Source organism: Lepisma saccharinum, chromosome 21, assembly GCF_977018435.1.
Source record: "Lepisma saccharinum chromosome 21, izLepSacc3.1, whole genome shotgun sequence".
Taxonomy (NCBI): Eukaryota; Metazoa; Arthropoda; class Insecta; order Zygentoma; family Lepismatidae; genus Lepisma; species Lepisma saccharinum.
In genome coordinates, this window is record NC_139249.1 from 6,108,700 (window position 1) to 6,131,118 (window position 22,419).

Sequence of the window (22,419 nt, forward strand, 5' to 3'; positions counted from 1 at the left end):
CTTGGCAATACAAGAGCTTTTTTTCTTGCGCTGCTTTTTGGTCAAAAGACTATCAATAGTTTTAAGAGATTTAAGACCTGCATAAGGTATTTGATACATAACACCCTTGGCCTTCATTGTAGGTTTATTATATACATATTCACAGCCCCCACCCTAGTTTTTGCTTGGTGTTCATAGCTATGGTGGTTCCCAATGCTGCTATTTTTTCACTCAAAGAAGCATCTTTGCTTACAAATCTACCAAATGCAGCCTCTTCTAATTTCTTGTCTGCAACATGTCTCTTGTCAAGATCAGAATGTGTGTTGTATGCTATGTCATGGTCTCTACAAGCAGCATCTAGGGGATTAACACCAGGATCACCTCTGTTTAATCTATGGTCCAATTTTGTACCGGGACCACAATACTGATAGTATGGAATATGTAGTTCAAATGGCAGCTTGTTTATAATGTCATTAACCAACCCCCGACCCTCAGAAATATTCCAAAATTTAGGTGGTAGAATATTAATAATTTTTATAAGATATCCAATCCCCTTAGTGTCATTCACTATAAAATTAGACAATTTTGTGCTTATCATGTCCATAACTCCAACCTTTTCATTGTAAAAATTGTGGTTGCCAGCATTTTCCTCCCCAGCTATCACCAATAACCTATCTATAAGTTTCCTGACATCATCAACCCACACAAATTCTTTAGGCAGGGTGTTGTATTGTTTGGTTCCACTACCTGTCTTGATTTGTGACCATATGGGCTTGATTAAATTGTTGTATTTTGCTCCACTGCTAGACTTGACTCTTTTTTGTGTGGGATCATTCTTCTGGTATAGAGCATCTGATTATATTAATATTTCTTTGTAATGCTCATAATCTTGATCTGTATAGCTGCCAGGCCTTTTCCTAGTCATCAGTTCCCACAACGCAGGTGTGCCGGGATATTTAACAAAACCACCTTTTTCTCCAAGATGAGATTCTGAATATACAATTATATCATCTCCCATAAATGTTACTCTGAAATTGCCAATTCTATGTATGATGCTACCATCACGCTCTGTGTCAGCATATAAGCCAAAGACCTCATCTTTGTTGTCTTTAGGTGTGCTTAAATATTTTTGAGCAAGAAGACCCAATTCAATAGGATCCAGAGTAGCTTCAATTCTTCGAGGAGCAACAGGACTAGGTGTATGAATACTAGAAAGTGGGGTGATTGGATAATCTAATATGTTCCTTGCAGCTACAGGTACAAGCTCTGTGATCAAATTTTGATTTTGCTCTGTAACAGTTTTGATATTTTTACCTAATTCACTAATAGCATCAATAATAGGCTGTTCTGTTTGTTTGTGTTGTTCATAAATTCCTCGGTTCTGTGATTTCCATCCCTTAAATCTTTTTACAAGATAATCTCTTAATTTAAGATCATCAATGATTGGCCTTTTCATGGTTATTTATATATGTTTCAATGTCTAGAAAATAGTTGATTTTATTTCTGTATTTGCCACTATTGGGTTTTCTTGTCATATCAATTGTGACAAACCCATAACTGTCCTGGTTCCAGCACCTACTGCAAAACTTGGAAAAATCATTGTAGCTCAAGTCCCCACCTACATATTCATCATGTATGTGTTTGAGGTTGGTATGATCTTGATGAAACACACATATAAAATTGCTGTTGTCTTGGATCAGCTGCTTCGGTATTTTAGAAAAAGTCTGTGCCAGGTAGAAGCAATCAATGTTTTTGTGTCGGCCCTGTGTAAAGAAATTTCTAACCTTGTTTTTATTATCCAGTATAATGTCATCAAACACAACAACAGAATTACCGAGACATTCATGAAGTGGCTTAACATCTGATTCAAAAGTGGCAATATCCAATCCATCATATAGCTTCATCAGCTGCTGATATTTTAATTGTTCCAAGCTCTTAGAGAAGACATACAAGTGCCTGTTTTTCCAGTCTAACCAGTTGGGTGCCAATAAAAAATTATCAATCATTAGTGTAGTTTTACCACAAGCTGATGGCCCAACAATAAGACATCTAATATTTTCAGGCAGCAACTTGCCATTTCTCTTAATCTGCTGTTCAGGTTCTGGCAGCCTTTTTATAACATCCCAGGTGCTCATATTATCACTTTGTCTGCATCGATCCAGCTGTGTTCTGGAAGTCCTAGCCATTTGACAAATAACTTGTTGCCTTTTCTGCGGATGATTTTTTCTATGAGATATGTGTCAGGCTGTTTAGTTTTGTTGAGTTCTTCTTCATAGAATCTGCCTTTGAGAATTTCTCCTCGGTGATCTTTTATTATATATGTGTTAAGGGTCCCAGGTTTAACTTGAACCACTGTAAATAATTCAGTGCTCCAGTTTCTTGTAAAGCCTCTTTTGAATAAGTGCTTATATTTGCTGATTCTTACTTGATCACCCACCTTGTATTTGGCCTTTCTTGTTGTTGGCTGGTATCTAGGATAATAAACAGTCCTGATCAATTTTTGCTCATCAGATGAAGTTACTTCAGAGGGTTTCATGTTGATTGTGGAATGGACCGAGTTGTTATATTTATGTAGAAGTTCTGGAAGAATATTAAGCCATTTATAATTACCTTGAAGTGTAAATTGTTTATACATAAGATTTTTTAGGGTTTTGTTGAATCTCTCTACAATTGAGGCTTTGAGATCACTGTAACTCGAGTAATGTTTTATTGCCTGGCTTTTAATAAATTGTTGAAACACTGAATTATAAAATTCTTTGCCATTATCTGTTTGCAAATAGCGCGGTGATCTTCCACTCTGATTGATGATTGTCCTGATGGCTTCTGTAACACATTTTCCAGTCTTGGATTTGAGTGGCACAGCCCAGGCAAATTTTAAAAATGTGTCTATTACAGTGAGTAGATACTTGTAGCTCTTGTTGATTTTGTCTAAGTTTTTCAGCTGTCCACTTGCCATCTCAATCAAGTCGCTCTGCCATAAATCATCTATGCTTTTGTGACTACTGGCAGTCTCTTATAATTATGTCTGGCTTGTCTGTGTAATTCATCAACAATAATTTGTCTAGACATAATATGAAAACAAGAATATTGCAACTATGGGGTGTTCAGCAGCTGATACTACAGGATTTTCTAAATATAATTTGTCTCCTATTTGTATATGAAATTCCAGAGAGCCATCATCTTCAGCAAAAGATGTTTCTAATGTATTGGGATCTGTAAAATCCTCTAACTCTACACTGGTGATTTTTTGTTTGTTGTTAGCATTTGTTATTGATAAGGTGGGGTAGTGGTGTGCCTGTGGTTGAAGCCAATATTTGATCTTGATTGGTCTCAGTGTGCCCCCAACAAAAAACTGGTAATAAAATTGTGCAGGGGACAGCATATATATTTTGCCACCTGGTGTAAATGGTGAATCATATTCTTTGTTGGGGATGCTGTACAATTCAAGAATTACTGTATGTTTAGGATTCTCGATTATGCCTGTTATTTCTTTTTCTGCTGTAAGCAATCTGCTTGTTACAGATTCAAGGTGCTCATTGATGGTCCTAACAACATCATCATGGCCTGGCTTGATCTTTATGTCCACAACAAGTTTCTTGTATTGTTGCACAATTTCTTGTAGCTGGGTGGCAAAAACAGACAGGGCATTTGCTTGATTGGATTCCATGGTCCCTAGCTGTTGCTTGATATTAGCTACAATTTGTTGCAAATTTTCAATAACTGCCAATTTTGAATTTTGAGCAGTAAGATCATGGACCTGTCTTCTGATATCCTCAAACAGGGCATGCAGTTCATTAATATGTTGATTAGTTGGTAGAGTGGCCACTGTCTGAGTAAGTTGTTTGATCTCTGTCTGGATATTCTTGATATCTTCTTATTTCAATATGCGATTCACTGCTCTCTTAATATTTTAAAGTTCCTGTGATGTAGGCAGATTTGTTACAGTATTTTGCAAAGATTCAAGTGCCAATTTCACATTATTTAATTCAGATGCATCAGCCACATTTTGCATAGCATTTTGGAGCAGGGCTATATCTGCCTGAGTGGGTGTTGATTTTTGTAAAATTTCAAGTTTTGTTTGGATATCATCGATCAAGTGATGAAAATGAGATAGCTCAGATTCAGTGTTGAGGTTTTCAAGCTTTGTGATCTGTTGCTGGACACTGACAAGTGTGTCTACAATACCAGGCAGGCGGGATTCTAGAGATTCTTGTACATTTGTCAAATCACTTTGCACTGCTGCTATTGTACCCTCAAGATGGGTTATGGTACTTTGAATTTTTCCAAAATCTTCATATGTTTCAAGTTGCAGCTTAATGTTGGCAACACTCCGAGTTATTGCACTCAAAGCATCAGAAGATGGCAAGTTGTTCATAAAATTTTCAAGTGTCTCAATTTTTTCTTTAACCTCGGCTATGGCATTGTTCAGAGGGTCCAGATTAGGTATTTGGAGTGATTGAATCTGTTCTTTTAGAGTGGAAATCACTAGATCAAAATCTTCTTGTGATTTTATGCTTTTGACAATTGTTTGGAGCTGTGTCTGGACATTATTTATCTGCTCTTCCAATTGCTGTTTCAATTGCTCAGAGTTGGTGGCCTGGGTCTTAAATTTGGCTTGAAGAGCTGCTACAGCTTCTTCTAAACTTTGAAAATTATCCAATGTTGCCAGATCAGTATATTTCTGAAGCAATAATTTGAGTTCAGAATCAATTTTAAGAAGAGGGTCCATGCATTGTGATTGTAAATTTGTAATTTCTAGTTGAAGACTGGCATTGAGTGTGGTTTGTAAAGCTTGTAAATCACTTCTTAATTTCTTGACTCTGACATCAAGCATTAGAATCTCATCACTGTGATCTTCATGCCTTGTATGGCCAAATATATCATTAGGCATTTTTGTTTTAGTGGTTATTTATTATTGAATATGTGATTCTTAATTCTATAAAAAAAGGTATAAGCTTGTCATATGACCCAGGGACCTCAATATATAAGCAGTAACCAGCAGAAACAGTATATACAGTGTCAGAAATCATGTTTGAGTGCTTAATTCTATAAATATTTCTCCCTACTGAAATCTTGACATTACCCTCAGGGGTTGTAATAAATTGCAATTGACCACCTACAGGTAATTGGTAATGATTTAAATTATTGTTAAATATGTACAATGTTTTACCTGTTTCATCATCAACATCTGTAAATATGCTGTTCAAATGAATAATTAACAAAGCACTTAGTTTAGATATTATATCAGAAGAGGGTTGTGGTGTTGGCAGGTCCATAATAGCCTGTTTTTTGAACCCAAATAAGTTCATAGGCATGTTTATTTATTTCAAATCATGCTCTGTAATTGGGCATTGTTTGCCACTTTTCAAATCACAATGACCCCATGGTAAAGTATGTATGCCACATGACAAAATGCATCTCTTATCATCATGTGGGCCCAGAGCCACTTTTCTTACAATATTTGTAGTCAACAAGTGATCCACACTCTGAATTCTGGATTCTGATGTTCTGATTGTGCTACATGATTTGAGGCAATTTTTATAATCTTGAAATTCAAGCTCTTTGTCTACAGTCACTCTGCCAATGCCCTTGGCTTTTTTTTTGCAACAGCGCCACTACATGTTTCAAAACTGTACATCTTGGCCCTTAACCCAGCAAATGCCACAATAACATCACCAAGTGTCTCATCTTTTAACTTGCCAGGCACTTTTTTGTTGAGGTGTTTAATTTTTGAATGTTCAGTGGTATCAAAATATTTAAACAATTCAGGCTGTGTTATATCTTGATAAACATCTTCTGTTTGAATATCAAAAACAAAACTATCTGTGTCAATGTACATCAGTTTTACACGATCCTTATAAAAAGGCTTCAACACATCATAATACAATTTTAACATGTGTAATTTGGCCAATTCCAATATCACAGCCCCTACATAAATAGGCTTATCAAACTTAATCTTTGTTTTTTTCATGTTGAAAAGTGCCATATTCTCATCATAAATTCTTCTGTAATTGAAGTTGGGCTTTGCAATCAATTTTTTGCTCCGGCTGGGGTCAGTAATTATTTTAACATCAATATGTTTTCTGACATTTTCAATTGTTTTGCCATACACTGAATTGACCATCAATTTAAACAAAGTTTTATCAAATTGGCTCATTGCAGATGTTCGAAGCTCTGTGTTTGTATCAATATATGGCTTCAACCATCTTGAGTGCATGAACCTCAAAACTTTTCGAACTTTGGTCACTTGAACACCATGATTCATCAGGAACTGGAGGTTTTTGTAATATATGACATAATCCTGTTTCGGCTCTAGAGTCATCATCAATTTCTTCTGTTTAGAGCCAGGTGAACACTGAACCTCAGGAATTGGGGGCAGATCAGAAAATGTGTTGTGTAAATCATCAGGAATTGTCAGATCAACCTCTAAGAACAGGCCATAGTTACTGTCATCAAAATCCTTAAGATCTTCAATATTGAAATCTTCAACCCACTCAAGCTCTGCATATGGCAGTTTTTTCATCATGGCATAACCATAGAGGCTGTTGGCATCTACATACAGTATATAATTTGATGGCAGTGCTGGATCATAATCAGGAATATATTTGTTATTTGCTCTGGCATATCTCTGAGAACATTGCACCATGCCTCCTCTTATACATTGTTCCATAAACAGATACATATCTTGATCCTGGATCAGATCCAATTGCATTTTAGTGTTTAAAAACATTGCAGACCATGCTAGGCCTGGCGCACTGTAAAAATACATTGGGTCTAGTTTATAATTTTGCATGGAAGATTTTCTGAATGCCTGCAATATATCAGCTAAGAGGGTCACATCAAGTTTTAAATAAGCCTTGTGATAATCACCAAATGTCTGGCATTTTAAATTGTTCCACATCAACTGGGCATGGTGATAATCTTCATCAGTGATTCCAGATCCTCTGATTTTGCTGTAAAACTCTTGTTGTGGTGGCAGAGAACACTCATCAAATTTAGAAAAATCTGTAACATAATCATATGGATATACACCCTTCCGCCTAATTAATTTCAGCTCCTGATTTGGAAACAAAGCACATGTGATTTTGAATTGATCATCAGATAATTGAGTGGCCAGTGTAGTCAGGCTAGCCGATAAAATTCTGTATGAATCAAGAAATCTTAATTGAATAGGAACACCATTAACTTTAATTATTTTGCTAATGGCAATATATTTCTCATTATTTTCAGCTAAAATATTTAAATTCTGCTTGTCAAACCCCTCGTACCTGATCAAATGATGGAAATCATAATTGGATGCTCCATGGCAAAATATAGGGATGAATTTTGGTCTCTGGATCTTAATATTACAGCTATTACACAGGGCCATTAAGAATTTACCATCTGTATGAGAATGGTGTTTCACCTTGATATTTGTATCTGAAAATTCAGAATCACATACCGGGCATTTTTCTGCATTGTTGAAATCTTCAATCTGTTTCTCTGTTAAAGGCAATATGGGTTTTGAGTGCAACGGCACTCATTTTCTATTTCATCTGCAAATTTTTTGATGGCATCTGCTCCCATGTATAAATTTTCTTTACTAACAACACCATCCTGTACAACAACATAACAAAAACTAGAAGGTTCATGTAACTGGTATGATGTACTTGAAGATTCATCAGGATCTGGGCTACAGAATGCAAGAGGTTTGAGATTTGATTCAAAATCACAGACTTTATATGCTGGGTGTTCCAACAAGGCTTCAATTTTTTTAAATTTGGCATTTTCACTTGGATTGGGCATCACCATATGAACAGGTTTATGATTGCCACAGTATTTCAGATGCTCAATTAACCTGTTTTTAGCAATTTCTGCATTCTCTTCCCGAACCCCATTCACCATTTTTTGACCATCAAATACAGACAAACATCTTCTGCACAACTTGAATATTCTATGAGTTTTGTCTAGTTGTGTTCTGACTAAAGCTTCAAGATTATGTATCAGAGTATAATGGCGTGTATCATCCCCTTCAATTAAGAGCAGATCAATCGGAACAGCAGAATCATCATCAAATGTACTGATTCTGAGAGGTGCTATCAAGCAATTGCCATGGCCAGTAGAACAAGTAAATACATTAATAGATAATTGTTTACCATTAATATCCCTGGCTTTTTTTTCAAATTTATCAATATTCTGAACAGACATTGGATATTCTAAGCCCTTCATTGCTTCATTAAAAATATGTTCATGCTGTTTATAATAACTTATTCTCTCAGGATTCCTTAAAACTGGAAACAAAGCAGCTAAAATACACCACAAAAAGCATTTCTGGTCGGTATTTTCTATGTTAACCACGGCTCTTTTGTTTTTAATATTGGCAGGTAATGGCAGATATGTAGATCCTTGTAATGGGCTGAATTCAGAAATATTAATATATAACTTGTGTGGAGATCCGCATAGGCTCCATCCAGACTCTTTTGCAGCAAATTCAGAGTGTTTAATAATCAATTGATCTATCAAACTGCTTATTATTTTGTCTGAATTTGTATTTGAATATACAGGTACAGTTTCTGTTATGTGGGGCTGTGTAAATTTTGTGCCATTTGATTTCTTATATTGTGTAAACAATTTGAGGGACAGCTTATAAGAGCCATTTTGTGCATTTAGAATTGCCTGCACATCTGGATTTATACTGTTCAAAAAATTCTTAATATCACATCTTGGCTCTGATACAAACCGCTGATCCCTTAATTGGCCATTAAAACTGCTATGGATGGGTTCATAGCGTGGCTGCTTTGCCGATCCAGCATTAACAGGTGTTTCATGCTTCCTTTTCAGACCAGATGTAGATGGTTGTGGGGGCAATGTTGATGACTGTGCAGAACAAGTACCTTTATGTTTATATGTGAAGTATTCCATGCTATATTTTCTATGGCATTTAGGGCATATTTTTGTGGGAGTTCTGCATTTGTCTGGATTACAATTCTTTTGATGCTTAGCCCAATTGGGGCTGGATATATTCTTATTGCATTGATTACAATATTTTTGATTTTTGTTGTTGTTTATTATATAAAATTTCCTGGGCTTCAATTCAAAATTCTATGCCTAATAATAAATATCAGTTGGGTTCAGCAGTGTGTTTTGTATATTTAGTGTGTGTGTGTGTGTGTGTGTGTGTATGTGTGTGAATATTTTTGGCTTTGGTATTTATATAAAATTTCTTGGGGTTCAAATCAAAACTCTATACTTAATAAAAAATATCAGTTGGGTTCAACAATGTGCTTTGTGTGTGTGTGGGGGGGGGTGTAGGTGTGTGTGTGTGTGTGTGTGTATATCTTGGCTTAGTTTTAAGTGTAGCCAAAAAAAATATCAGAAGGGGCATATTTTTGACAAATTTATGGACAACAAACTGAGAGAAGTAGCTTTTACACACATAGGCAAATCTGTCTGAGGGGAGTTCTTCATTTCTACACTAGAATTCAAGATTCTTGGGATTTTGACAGAATAACACACTATAAACAATAAAATCATATGGGTACTTGACATAATTTTAAGTGTGGGCAAATCGGGGCATATGAACTCTTCTTTTCTACACTAGGATTCAAAATTCTTGGGGATTAAGAGCATATCACACTTGAAGAATTGGGGAATAAGAGCATCTTGGCATAATTTTAAGTGTGGGCAAATCGGGCTGTTTAATCATTTGAGCTCTTCTTTTCTACACTTATAAGTGGTGCTGGTTGTACCACAAATCATACTACTTGTGTGGGTGTGTGTGTGAGGGTGTGTGTGTGTGGGGGGGGGTGTTAATACGTTTGCTCTAGTTTTAAGTGTAGCCAAAAACAATATCAAGAGGGGCTTATTTTTAACAAGCTTATGGACAACAATCTCACAGATGCAGCTTTTGTAAGTGTAGCCAAATCAATCTGAGGGGGGTCATACTTTCCCGGGAAATTCCCGAGGGCATTTTTACAAAAATCTTGGATTAGACAGGGTTCCACACTTGAGCAAAAAACTCTTATGGGCATGTTGAGCTAGTTTTAAGTGTAGCCAAATCTGCCTGAGGGGGGTTCATACTTTCTCGAGTTTATAGTATCATCAATTACACTACTGTGGAAGAAAACTCTAGCGCACTCTTCCAAAGACTCCAGGCATCTTCCGAACCATATCAGATGCTGCTAGCATCTTGGATTCTGGGTCGTCCGTCAGTGCCTCATAAACGAGGCTCTTGCTATGCCTCCAAAACAATTACTCAAGGGGCGTCAGATCAGGGACGTACGCTGGCCATGCAGTCGGACTTCTCGTCCGATCCTACGCCCGAGATAGGCAAGATTGAGAATTAGTTCTCTCAATGTTAGTAACAATGGTTCTACATTAGCATGCAATGTTAATTGGACATTATCCATTGCCTAGTGTTCTAACATTACATTTCGAAAAAGCACCTCTTCCCTCGTCTTCAGGTGAAATTTCTCTTACTGGTGGTGAGAATCAAACTTAACGACAAACCTGTGATTTTACTACAAATCTGGTATTTAACCAATTTCTGCACGGCACCCACCAGAATTGTGTACTAATTTTTGCTCCATTCATGCTACTATTTCTAATTTTGGAGGAAAGGCGACTATATTTCCAATGCTACACTGGAGTGACATATAGCGTTTTGGACCATCGCTATGAAGAAGGCTTTTTTATTTTCCATAGGTTCTTACTTATAATGATTTGATTTTTATGTTATGGGCACATCAGCACATAGGCTATTTTGCCCGTCACACAATACGGGGTTAAACCCCTTAACTAGACAAAACAAACTAACAAGAAAATAAAAACGTTTGTTAAAACCTTCATCACTTAATTTTTAAAATTAATAGTCATAGATCCCTTACGAAAAACCAACTATACTACCTTCGAGAATAACATCTCCATACATTAGTAAAAAGCTGTGGATGTAACGGGCACTCAGACTCGGTACAAGTAAGAACAAGCACAGACACGAACCAATAGTGTTTTATACTGGCGCCAGAGCATCGTTGGCCTACAACAATGCAGTTTCCGGGGTGTACTACTTGGAGGTGGGGTTGACTTTCATGTGTATTCTCAGGTTACCCCTTACACGCCCCTTGACAATGATGAAGTGACAAAAAGGTAAATATAGAGCATTGATTGAAAAGGAAAATTCCCAAAGTGCAACGGGCGTCATACCCGATGTAAAGTATATCTGTCAGTGTCACCAACAAACAAATACACACGCAAATAAACAAATCAATTGTGCCAGAAAAAACAACCACTGTTGAAAATTTTCTTCACATACCTTACAAAATATCTAGCATGTGCTCAAATTGATAGGAACCTCCAATTTTTTATTCATATTTAACTATGAGCACTATGTATCAGGTCCTTTCTTGTTCTGTTCATACGAAATGCAACACTACCTACAAATGCTTGATGCAAGCAGGTGATTTTTATTCATATTGTTATCTATTATGAATCTTATATTACATTACCACTTCCAGAGATATTTCCAAACTGTTTTTTTCTATCATATCGTCTCAATCCATAGGATTATTATTTATTTTATTTAAACTTTCTCTAGAAGCTTCAATTCACCAAGGGTCGTTCACTTGTTTACACCAGCTGTCTGTTCCTCTGAGGCATTTTAATTATGCATAGTCAGCAGACTTCCTGATGTATTCAGGTTACAGAGTTACAAGTATAGGAAGGTTAAAACCAGAGATGTGCCGTACATGCGTTGTCTACACGTAATCTACGCGTGGATTACATTGGGTTGTAGTTTACATAGACTACGTAGACAATCTAAAGTACATTAAAATTAACAAGGATTTCATTAAAAGAACGTGACATTTTCAACTATATTGGTTCCTAATGAACTGAAAAGAATCCAATTTGCAACAAAATTTCTCTTCTCTTCTATCAACTATGGAAGAAGATAAATAGTATGAGAAAACAACAACAGATGGCAGTCGTGAGGCAAAATTAGTCTTTTCCCCATAAAACACTAGAATATTTCCTATGTTAGGTTCTTTTCCTATGTGATAAATTGTTCGAATTTGGAAGGAAGAGTATCAAAAGTTCTCCTCCCACATGAGCAACTGATACGCAGTATAATTTTGTTTTACTTCCACGGCGCCCTTTGCTAAGTTATCACCTTTCGCCATGTTGTTTACATAGATTACGTCATCTACGTGTTTAAAATAGTCTACGTGTAGAATGTAGACTATCGTTGTTTACGCGTAGACGCACATCACTGGTTAAAACTCACGAATCAGCGTGGAGGAAGTCTCGATTGACAGGGGTTTAGAGGAGCAGACAGGCTGGGAGAGGACACTTTTCGAATTGATTGGAAACAGGGAAGAGGACTTTGGAGAGTAGGGAAGGAGAGTAGTCTCCCTGACTGAGGTCGACTAGCTGAGAAGCCTGGAGAAAGGACGTTTTCATTTTACACTTCGCTACTGATTTGATCATCTATTGTTAAGTCTAGACAAGTATTTATCCTAATCCTTACCATGTATGATTCGGGTTCAAGGTTCTAAAATCCAACGAGTGACTATTTGCCATTTCTAGTTGTTTTGTAAGGTATTCTATTTCAGTTGTGCCTCTTGCTGCCAAGCGTCCAACTTGTCGTGATGACAAGTGCTCTCATCATTAATGAGGATGAATGATGATTAGCTACATCACCCATAAATCTATTTGGAGTGGCAGGTTCGATCCCGTCATTCACAGAATGATACGATATATTGTCAGTTATTAACATTTTTATTCATATTTTCAGATTCCAGTTTATACGCTCACTACGTTTTTAAGGCCTTCGATGTCAACAGTAACGGTGCTATTAGTTTTAGGGTAAGTATTGTTTTCTAATTTTACGGCGATTTGTCAAGAAAAATTTCTATTTATGGCTACATTTCCCTAAATAGTCTAGTGCTTATGTTTTAGTGATATGAATAATTTTCCAAATAAAATAATACTGATTCTAATCTCAATCTTGGTCCCATCTTTTACTTGGACATCTTGGCTCTCTTCAAGAATTGACATCTACCTATACCCTGTCTCGGGTATCTCTGGAGCAAGGCCGCGCATAACGAAGAGAAGGTGGGAAATCGAGTGGGCAGAGCTAAGCAGTACACGCTGGTGGGAAGTCTCGTAACTGCAGTCTTTTATCCCACTCCACGCAATCCCATTCCCTCTCACGTGTTTATTGGTGGAGCCGTCTCGCGTCACTACTGGCGCAGAGACTTGTTTTCGTTCGCCTGCTCCAGATATAGTAGGGTCAGAGTATAATCATTTTTCAGAAAATCGCATCTCCATATTTGCTGAAAATTAAAAATGTCCACTTTATTATTTTAAAAATTATCAAGATATCAAGTTTCTGGAACTTTATGTATTACTGCCAAGATTTATGTAATACTTGAATATTTTTTTATATTTTCTGAGAGATTTCGTTGAAAATTTTCCACTGTCTCAATTATTTTCCGATTTCCTTGGGGCATACACTTTCTTACTAATATCTTTCTGAAGGAAATTTCCTGAAATATTCCCAATTGGTGAAAAATGAAATATTTAGAGTTTCCGAAAGGAAAGCGAAGCAAATGAGCAAACAGTGAGTTCATAGTTATTATTATTATTGGCTGATTTAGCGGGAGGGGTACGTTGTCATGTGTCCCTCCCGAAAGGAAGACTAAATGTTAGTTTAAGTCATGATATTGTTATATTCCAGCAACAAACATTGTTCAAAGAATGCATGATGGAGTGCTTCAATAATAGGTTTGCTGGACACTGGATTGTGCTTCACTGGAAATCGAATCTAGGTTTTGATTACATAAAAATCACATTAGTACTGCGCCATTTTGGAGGACCTTAAAGAATAGAGTATGGGGAAAGAGAGGTTGCACATAAATTGACACTAAGGGAGATAAAGCAGGAGTATCTAAAAGGCAGTGCCGGATCTACAAGCCGCAAAACCCCGCAGTGCGGGGGGCCCCGGAGACAATTGAGCCATTGACATAGTAGAGGGTTCGTATATGCGTATGCAAGAAATAAACGTAGTTACTCAAGGGCACAGAAACGAATACAATATATGTATACAGGTAAAGGTAAAGTTAAAGTTCCCTGTGCATGGTACCATGCCAGAAAGGCACATTTAGGGTATGTGGGACTAGAGTCCCACATATTTTCGATGTCGGCCATCTTGGAGGTGATGTGATCAACACCACGCCATATCGGGTTTGCCCCCTGGCAGTCAGACTAGAATCAAATCAGGCTATGATTTCACGAGGAATGCAGTGGTGAATGGTTCTTCAACATATATTTAATAAGGAAAAAAGTTATGACTCCATGATTGTAACAAATGTACCAGGTGTGAGAAAATAGTGTCATTATGCATCACATCACCTCCTTCCCATTTAACAATTTTGAGTTGTATATTCAATATGGTGGACGTTCGCTTGGAACACACCAATGTGGTTCCCCTTAAGCCTAAACTGTTTCTATCATGACCAATTGTACTGAGTCTAACTCCTTTACTTTTTATAGAAGGTGTTTAGGAACTTTTGAATCACCCTGAAGGCCCTTTATCAACATGAGATCAAGAATTACACACACACACACACACACCCCCACACACACACACACACACCCACACACACACACACACACACACACACACACACACAGGCACCTACATTATATATGTTGAGTTGGTGTTTTAAGTCCACTTTGTGCACAGTAAGGCTAATTTGTACTGGATCTACAGTTTAAAGTGGGATCCGAACCATTATGGGTTATATATATATATATATATATATGTGTGTGTGTGTGTGTGTGTGTGTGTGTGTGTGTGTGTGTGTAAAGGTAGGTAGGTAGATGGGGTCTTTGGTAATATTTTGCGGGGAGGCAGGATTTGTAAATCCGGCACTGCAAGCCCTCCCCCCCTCTCTCTCTCTGTCCCTTTTTCTCACAAGCAAGTCTTTCCGATGTTTGTGACACTTCTGTCCTTTTGTCAATTCTCAACCTTCATTCTATCTTTCTTAAATCACTGTTAAACAAGTACTTGTAGTTCACAAAAACTGATCAGAAGGTCCCCGATTCGATGATTAGCACTGTACATGGCACAGTGGATTGGATCCTACTTTAAAATGTAGGCCCAGTCCCTGGTAGCATTCCTGGATGCAAAGCGAACATAAAACAAACGTTGCGCAATTTTTTTCACAAAATAAATTGCAATATAGCATTTTGTGGCTGCATTCAATGCACAAAAAAACGTTTCACGTTGTCTTTTCAGAGTTACATCCTACAATATGATATTTCTGGTCTTATTCAAATTCTCTGCCCATCCCAAAAAATAATTCTGGATCCGCCGCTCATCACGTGCCACAAATATTTTCTTCGAATTTGAGAAAGAAGAAAGTGAAATGCAATCTTTAGAATCTGTTTTACGTAATGCTTTCTCCGTATCCTTAGTTTCCAAGTATTGAATAAGATTCCTTTTATCTTTGTTCCGTGGTTGTCTTAACTTCACAATAAGCACTGTTCTTTGACCTTAGTAAGTTCCACGAAAACTTCTTATCAAAAGGGACCGCCATCTTCCATCAGGAGTAATGGAACTCTCCCAAGAAGGCAAACTACGGAATGACTTTCTCAATCGGCTCCTTTGATCATAAGTTGACTCACTAATGCCACAAAGAGATCGACGTTGTTAACAATGTCGGGGAGCGGGAGTTCGGTAAGCCTTTGTGTAAAAGTTTGAAACGTAATATTTCGTTGATTCATTCTAAAGAAGATTCAAGTGGTTATGTTATCCAAATGGAATTGAGTTTCCACAAGTCCGGGGATGATAAATGTTACGAGATTTACCCCTTTCCCCACAAATTTAAGTTGTTTTCCTGAAAGTTTCAGAGTAAGTTATTACACGCTCGGGAAGTGTTTTAATTAGTGCCAGACCGTGTGTGGTTTAACAGTAAACATGATGTTTTGTGATTTTATAAGATTTGGTTCCGAATCCCGGACGAGCCCCCATTTGTGTATGAATTCTGTACACATTTGTTAGATGTCCTACTATAATTGATTGATTATTATACAGGGTGAGCCTGAAATAAATCGACAGTTCCAAAGTTTGACAAAAAGGATTTTAATAACGTTGCTGAAACACTTACATGTTTGGAAGATTGATTGATTGATTGATTGATTTGCTTTATTTTACTTCGCTTCTTGTGCCACTTTTGGCTAATTTGCCAAGATGGGGATGAGTGATGATATGATGAAATTGATGAATGGACACTGACAAACATCCATACCCAGGCCGGGATTTGAACCCGGGATCCCTGGCGTCGTAGCGCGATGTGCCAACCACTCCGCCACGGGGGCCGGCACATGTTTGGAAGAGTATGTCCTGACGTTTACATGGCTAAGTTACAAATGTTCTATGTGTGACCCTTTTGTTACACAACAGATGTCAATGCTATAGTCCAGTTCTCCCCAAACACGTCTCAGCAAGTACATGTCAACAGTCGCAGCAGCTGTTGTGACGCGTTGCTTCAGATCGTCCACACTTGCAGGAAGGGGAGGAACAAAAACCCGGACCTTGATGTATCCACACAAGAAGTAGACACACGGTGTTAAATCACAAGCACATAGAAAGTACAGCGCCATGAATGACGTAGTGTGGAAAACGGCACGGTTCTGGCCTCTCTGGCTGGTTCCACTCGAAAATGATACCGCTAGAGGCGCTGGTGTTGGTCTCTGTGCATGGCATTCGTCTGCTTATAATGGAAGTAAATGGAGTTTTCGCTGCAACGTCTGATTCTTTTATATGAAGCATTTCTATGAATGTGATAATTGCTATGATATTTGGTACAGTGGTTGCGAAGATATTAACGAACATTCTAGGCAGTCGACCACGTCCTGTTATCGTTATACTTTCATTAATAATGCGGGAGAAAAAATACGCGTGGAATGCTCTTGGTAACTAAATTTCTATGTATGAATTAGGTTCATAATTATTATCATCATCATCATTTCTCTTAAAGATATACACACTGAAGCATTTATATTTTTTTATATTTACCGTCTATTTTCTTCCGCTTTAAACTAATCGCGGCACTGATGATAATGATGATTGCATGAAACGACAAGGGGAGTGCATCGACATGAGTATAAGGAAACTTTCAGACCAATGGGACAAGCGACACGGGATGTTTACACTGATGTGACTAGTGACACAGACACTTCTAGACTGTAAAATAGCATTCATTGCGCATTAGGGTCGAAACAGAAAACGACACGTTCATATGTCGTATTCGCATGCTACTTGTTTTTTCGGTCCGAAAGCTCCTTAAAGGAAGGGTGCTCAGACCGAAGCGACGCGCTACAGGGGGAGTTCCCAACTAAGTGACAAGCGACAGCCTTGAAGCGGCACTTCAGTCTATTAGAAAGCGTTTGCTGCTAATTGTGCGAACAACAGATCTATGTGACACGATAAGCCACACGTGTCGCTTTGTCGCTTGTGTGTCGCTCAAACTGGGCCATTTCCTCAATAGCTTGCAACGTGTTGCTTTGGTTTGTTGTTCGGGCATGCGCGATGCAATGAGTGTCTTGCTTTAGGGATATTGCACACCAAAGCGGCACGCGACACTTATCGCTTGAGGATTTCACCAACGGAACGCTGGCCTGTGCTGCCCGTCATGCCTTTACAATGTGAAATGTTGCTCTTGATTGGCTCGTTTCCAAGCAACATGTATCGCGTCTCGCTTCGGTATGAAAGTTGCCTTGGACCGAAGGACCCGTGTCGCTTTGGTGTGAAATCCTCGTATCGTTTGTCGCGTGTCGCTTTGGTCTAAAATCTCCTTGAGGAAACTGTGCAGTCAGAGTTTGTGTCCCTACGGTTCGAAAGGCAGCATTGATTACAGACTGCTCGCTTTCAAGCGACACTTGTGGTTTGTCGCCTCGGTATGAAAAATATCTCTCAGGATACTATCTATATTCTAATAACATAGAAAAATAAACTGAGAAAAATAAACTCCAATACACAGTCCAAGACCTGACGTCCGGAATCACATTGCGATGTTTCTTCATGTGTTACGCATGCTATTTATTTATTCATTTTATTTTACTTATCTTTCCAAATTAATGACATTTCGTGACTGCAAATCACTCCACAAATATAACTGTTTCCATCAATTCACGTACCGCCTTTCAAGACAAACAAATCTACATAATATATTCCAAAAACTAACAAAGCCGCATTACTTTCGTAAGAAAATTAGCACCGACATTGATCGCACTGCCATCTATGTTTCTCATCCGTCTGGGGAACCAGTTTCTTGGGTCGTTTTCCACACTACGTTATTCAAGGCGCTGTGTAGAAAGCCTCTTCTACCTAGCGTGATTGGATGCATTTTTTAAAAATAAAACAATAGAGACATCCATTTAACATAAGAATAGAGATACTTATTTAGCATAAACAATAGTGACAAAATGAAATAAAACCGAAATACAGTGGGACGAATTCCAATGCGAATAAAACACCAAAGCTTATTTTTCTTGCAGCGTACGCTAGATGGCAGTGCCACTCAAATGTAAACAAACATATGTTTTAGTAATGCAAATAAGGATAACTTTGATTGTAATAAGTGAAAAAATGTGCTTTATTATCTTTCAAAGCTGTGTGAATACTAAAGTCGCAAGAAAGATCAGAAAATTAAATGTATTGAATTAAATTGAAACTTCCATGATAAATATTTTTATCCCAGACTATATAATCAGGAGCTAAGTGCTGCAAAACTTTGGTTTCCTGTTACTTTTAGTTTTGCTGTTATGCATATATACGATGTACATTACAGCCATGTTTATACTATCAATAAAGAGATACGCATTATAGCTTACTTCGAGCATTGCATTCTGTAAGCTTACAGCTGGTAGTTATGAAAAGCTTGCTGCAACTTCCAATTCTGGTAACTACGTAGATTGCTGGATGCAAGCTTGCCTTCAGCTAATAGCTTTCCATGGTAAGCTTGCAGCAAGCTGTCTGTGCTATCTCGGATCCCACTTTGAACTTTAGGTCCAGTCCGGATTAGTCTTACTGTGCATAAAGTGGACTTAGAACACCAAATTAATCAATCAATTTTTAAGGCTCTGTGCTCAGTTTTGTTCCAGCTAAGGGACAGTGCCGGATCTACAAGCCGCAAAACCCCGCAGTGCGGGGGGGGGGGCGGAGACAAGTAAGCCTTTAGGGGGCCCTCAGGCATTGACATAGTAGAGGGTTCGCGTATGTAAAAAAATAAACGTAGTTACTCAGGGGTACAGAAACGAATACAATATATACAGGAAAAGGTAAATTAAAGTCCCTATGCACATAAAACCTTGCCATGAAGGCACATGTAGGGTATATGGCGGTAGAAACCCCGCATATTTTCTATGGCGGACATCTTGGAGGTGATGTGATCAGCATTACGTTCCGGACGAGTACCATTTGATTTGAGGCTGGTGGGCCCTGGAGCCGCTTTGTGTGGGGACAAAGTCGGAGAAATTCCAACCTTACATCACCCACCCCCGGTCTCCAGCGTGGCAGTCAGAATAAAATAAAATCAGACTCGTCTCAGGGGGGAGCCAGTGGGACCGGGCCTCTCCAGTTCTCGTTTGGCGCCCCTGTAGGGGGCGCAAAGTATAACTTTCAACAAACTTTTGCACACAACAGGTGGGAAATTACGCAGGATTCTGCTCTGAAATGGGCAGAATCAATAATGTGGGACTATCACTCAGTTTAAGTATCTTTCTTGTGCTTGTGCGTTTATTATCTCAGTATTTCCTTTTTCAAACCGACAATGAGTTAAAGAAAGCGCATGGTATATTATGAATGAATATGTGCGAGAGTGGAGGAAGAAACATGGGAATACTGTAGTATTTTTACATGTACCTGTAAACATGTGTGTGTTACTTCGTACTGCATTGATGTGGCTGAAAGTTTAGTTACATATTTATACCAATGCTTAACCGACGTTCAAAACAATACATGTATGTGTGGGCCGGGCCATCCAAGCGATTGCCAGGGCACGGCCCTCGACGGCGCCAAACCGGGGCGTCCCGATTTTTTAGAGCCAAATACTTATTTCTGATTACATAAATGTGGATATTTGTTTTGTAAAGAAGTGGATTTGTGTACAGAAAAATTTTATTGAAGTTACTTCTCAATGACAAATGTATATTGTAAAATCTTGTAGCAATTTAAACTAAGAGACTACTGTTATTTTGATATCAACCTACAATATACACGTTCTTTGACATTAAGGCTATTATTTACCGTCGTTAATACCGTAAATATACAGCACGGTCATGCTTTTTTATTGGCCGAAGGTGTAAAGTAGTGGAATCAGGGTAGAAAGTTAAGGTGGGTAGTTGGGGTGCCAAAAATCGACCTCGCCTGAATGAAAATTTTATCTTGGACCTTCCTTTTCTATGCAAATATTAAACTCCTATAAAGGATTGCAGGAATATGTATTAGGATACCAAATATGATAATCAAATTCTCAGTCAAAAGTTACATGTATAGTATTATGTTGTATAATTACATAATCACAGTAGTACAGTGAATTTTTTGTCCAGCTAATAAAGTTCGATATATGTGTTTTGTTGTCAAAGCTGGCAATTGTAATTACAACTTTTCGAAGGTTAACTCAAGTGTATTAAGCCCCAACTTAAGGAAGAAAAAAATATTCAAAATCCCCCCCCCCCGGCAAACAGAAACAAATCAGTATTTATGCTTTACTTAGCTTTGCCCCCAACTCCAATCTCTGAAGAAATCGGCGCCTATGCACATGACTCCCTTCCCATACAACATTTTGCGTTGAATTTAATATGGCGGACATCCACTTGGAACACACCAATGTGGTTCCCCCTAAGCCTAACCTGTGTCTATCATGACCAATTGTACCCAGCCTAACTCCTTTACTTTTTATAGGGGGTGTTAAGGGACTTTTGAATAACCCTGGAGGCCCTTGTATGTGACTTTGTCAACATGAGATCAAGAAGTACACACACACACACACTAACACATTTTATACACACACACACACACACACACACACACACACACACACACACACACACACACACACACACACACACATACAGGGTGCCTCATCTAACATTGCGACCTGAAATATTTCGTGAACAACAACAAATATTGAAAAACTGCTTTCGCAGATATATAGGTATGAGAGGGGCTCATGAAATTAGTGGACGCAATTCGTTCAACTACGTAAGGAAGTACGATTTTCAACACAAAGTTAGTTGTTTTTTTTTAATGAAAACCCCATTTCATTTTCAGTTCATTTGAAAGTACGGAAAAAATCATTAAGAATGGCGTTTGTTACATTGTAATACGGCAAGTTGTTCTCAAGTAAATGTAACCTGAAGTTGACGCTTGAAACAAACATTCTCATAAGTTGATTCGTATGTTGTAACATGCATATCCCCCTTTTGACGCCATTCGTGCATCGTAACAAACATGTTACTCTTCTGCATACTATGCGTTGTGCTTAGGAAAGTTCTTACGTTCCCAACAACTGCGGGTTGTACATAAGTAAACTCTGACAAATTATCTAAAAGGTTCTGATACATCTTTCTGAGTTATCAAATAAGGGTTTAATAAAAAGTATAAATTTGAAACATTCCGCCATCAGTTACATACATAAATGTTAGTACATAAACAGCTTTCTAATTTTTAATTGGCGTTCATTTATTTACGTCATAATTTTTAGTACATTGGAACAATCAACTCTTCTCGTTTGGTCATGACAAATCTTTAAGTTTTCAACTTTGAAACTTTGCAGCTTATACATTTTTCCTTCAAATTGATTTATCAAATTTATCAAATAAAGCAAGAGCGTAACAAAGTACACTGATTAACCAGACGTTTGTGATAGTGTACGTACGTCAGAACTGTTGCTGAGAAAATAGTATTTTCAGACTCTGAAAAGGGCGGGATGATACTTATCTATGGCGAATGTAGGAAAAATGCAGCACATGCCTGCAGGCTGTATGCATGACGGCATTTGCCCTCGGCTCTGCCGACCGGCATAGTGAGGGATGCGCCTTCGCGCTCAACTTCAGGTTACATTTACTTGAGAACTACTTGACGTATTACAATCTAACAAACGCCATTCTTAATGATTTTTTCCGTAGTTTCAAATGAGCTGAAAATAAAATGAGGTTTCCATTAAAAAAAAATAACTTTGTGTTGAAAATCGTACTTCCTTACGTAGTTGAAGGTATTGTATCCACTAATTTCATGAGCCCCTCTCATACCTATATATCTGGGAAAGCAGTTTTTCAATATTTGTTGTTCACGAAATATTTCAGGTCGCAATGTTAGATGAGACACCCTGTATATATATATATATATATATATATATATATATATATATATATATATGTGTGTGTGTGTGTGTG

General features: G+C 37.9%; 1 protein-coding gene across 1 annotated transcript in view; it reads left to right on the forward strand.

Annotated features, from left to right (window-relative positions):
• Nucleotides 1-22,419, forward strand: part of LOC146003885 (A-type potassium channel modulatory protein KCNIP1) — a 194,889-nt gene that overhangs the window by 153,729 nt on the left and 18,741 nt on the right. Inside the window, exon 3 of the mRNA XM_083142352.1 lies at nt 12,749-12,819. Coding sequence (XP_082998478.1) covers nt 12,749-12,819 — 71 coding nt within the window. The remainder of the gene's footprint in view (nt 1-12,748; nt 12,820-22,419) is intronic.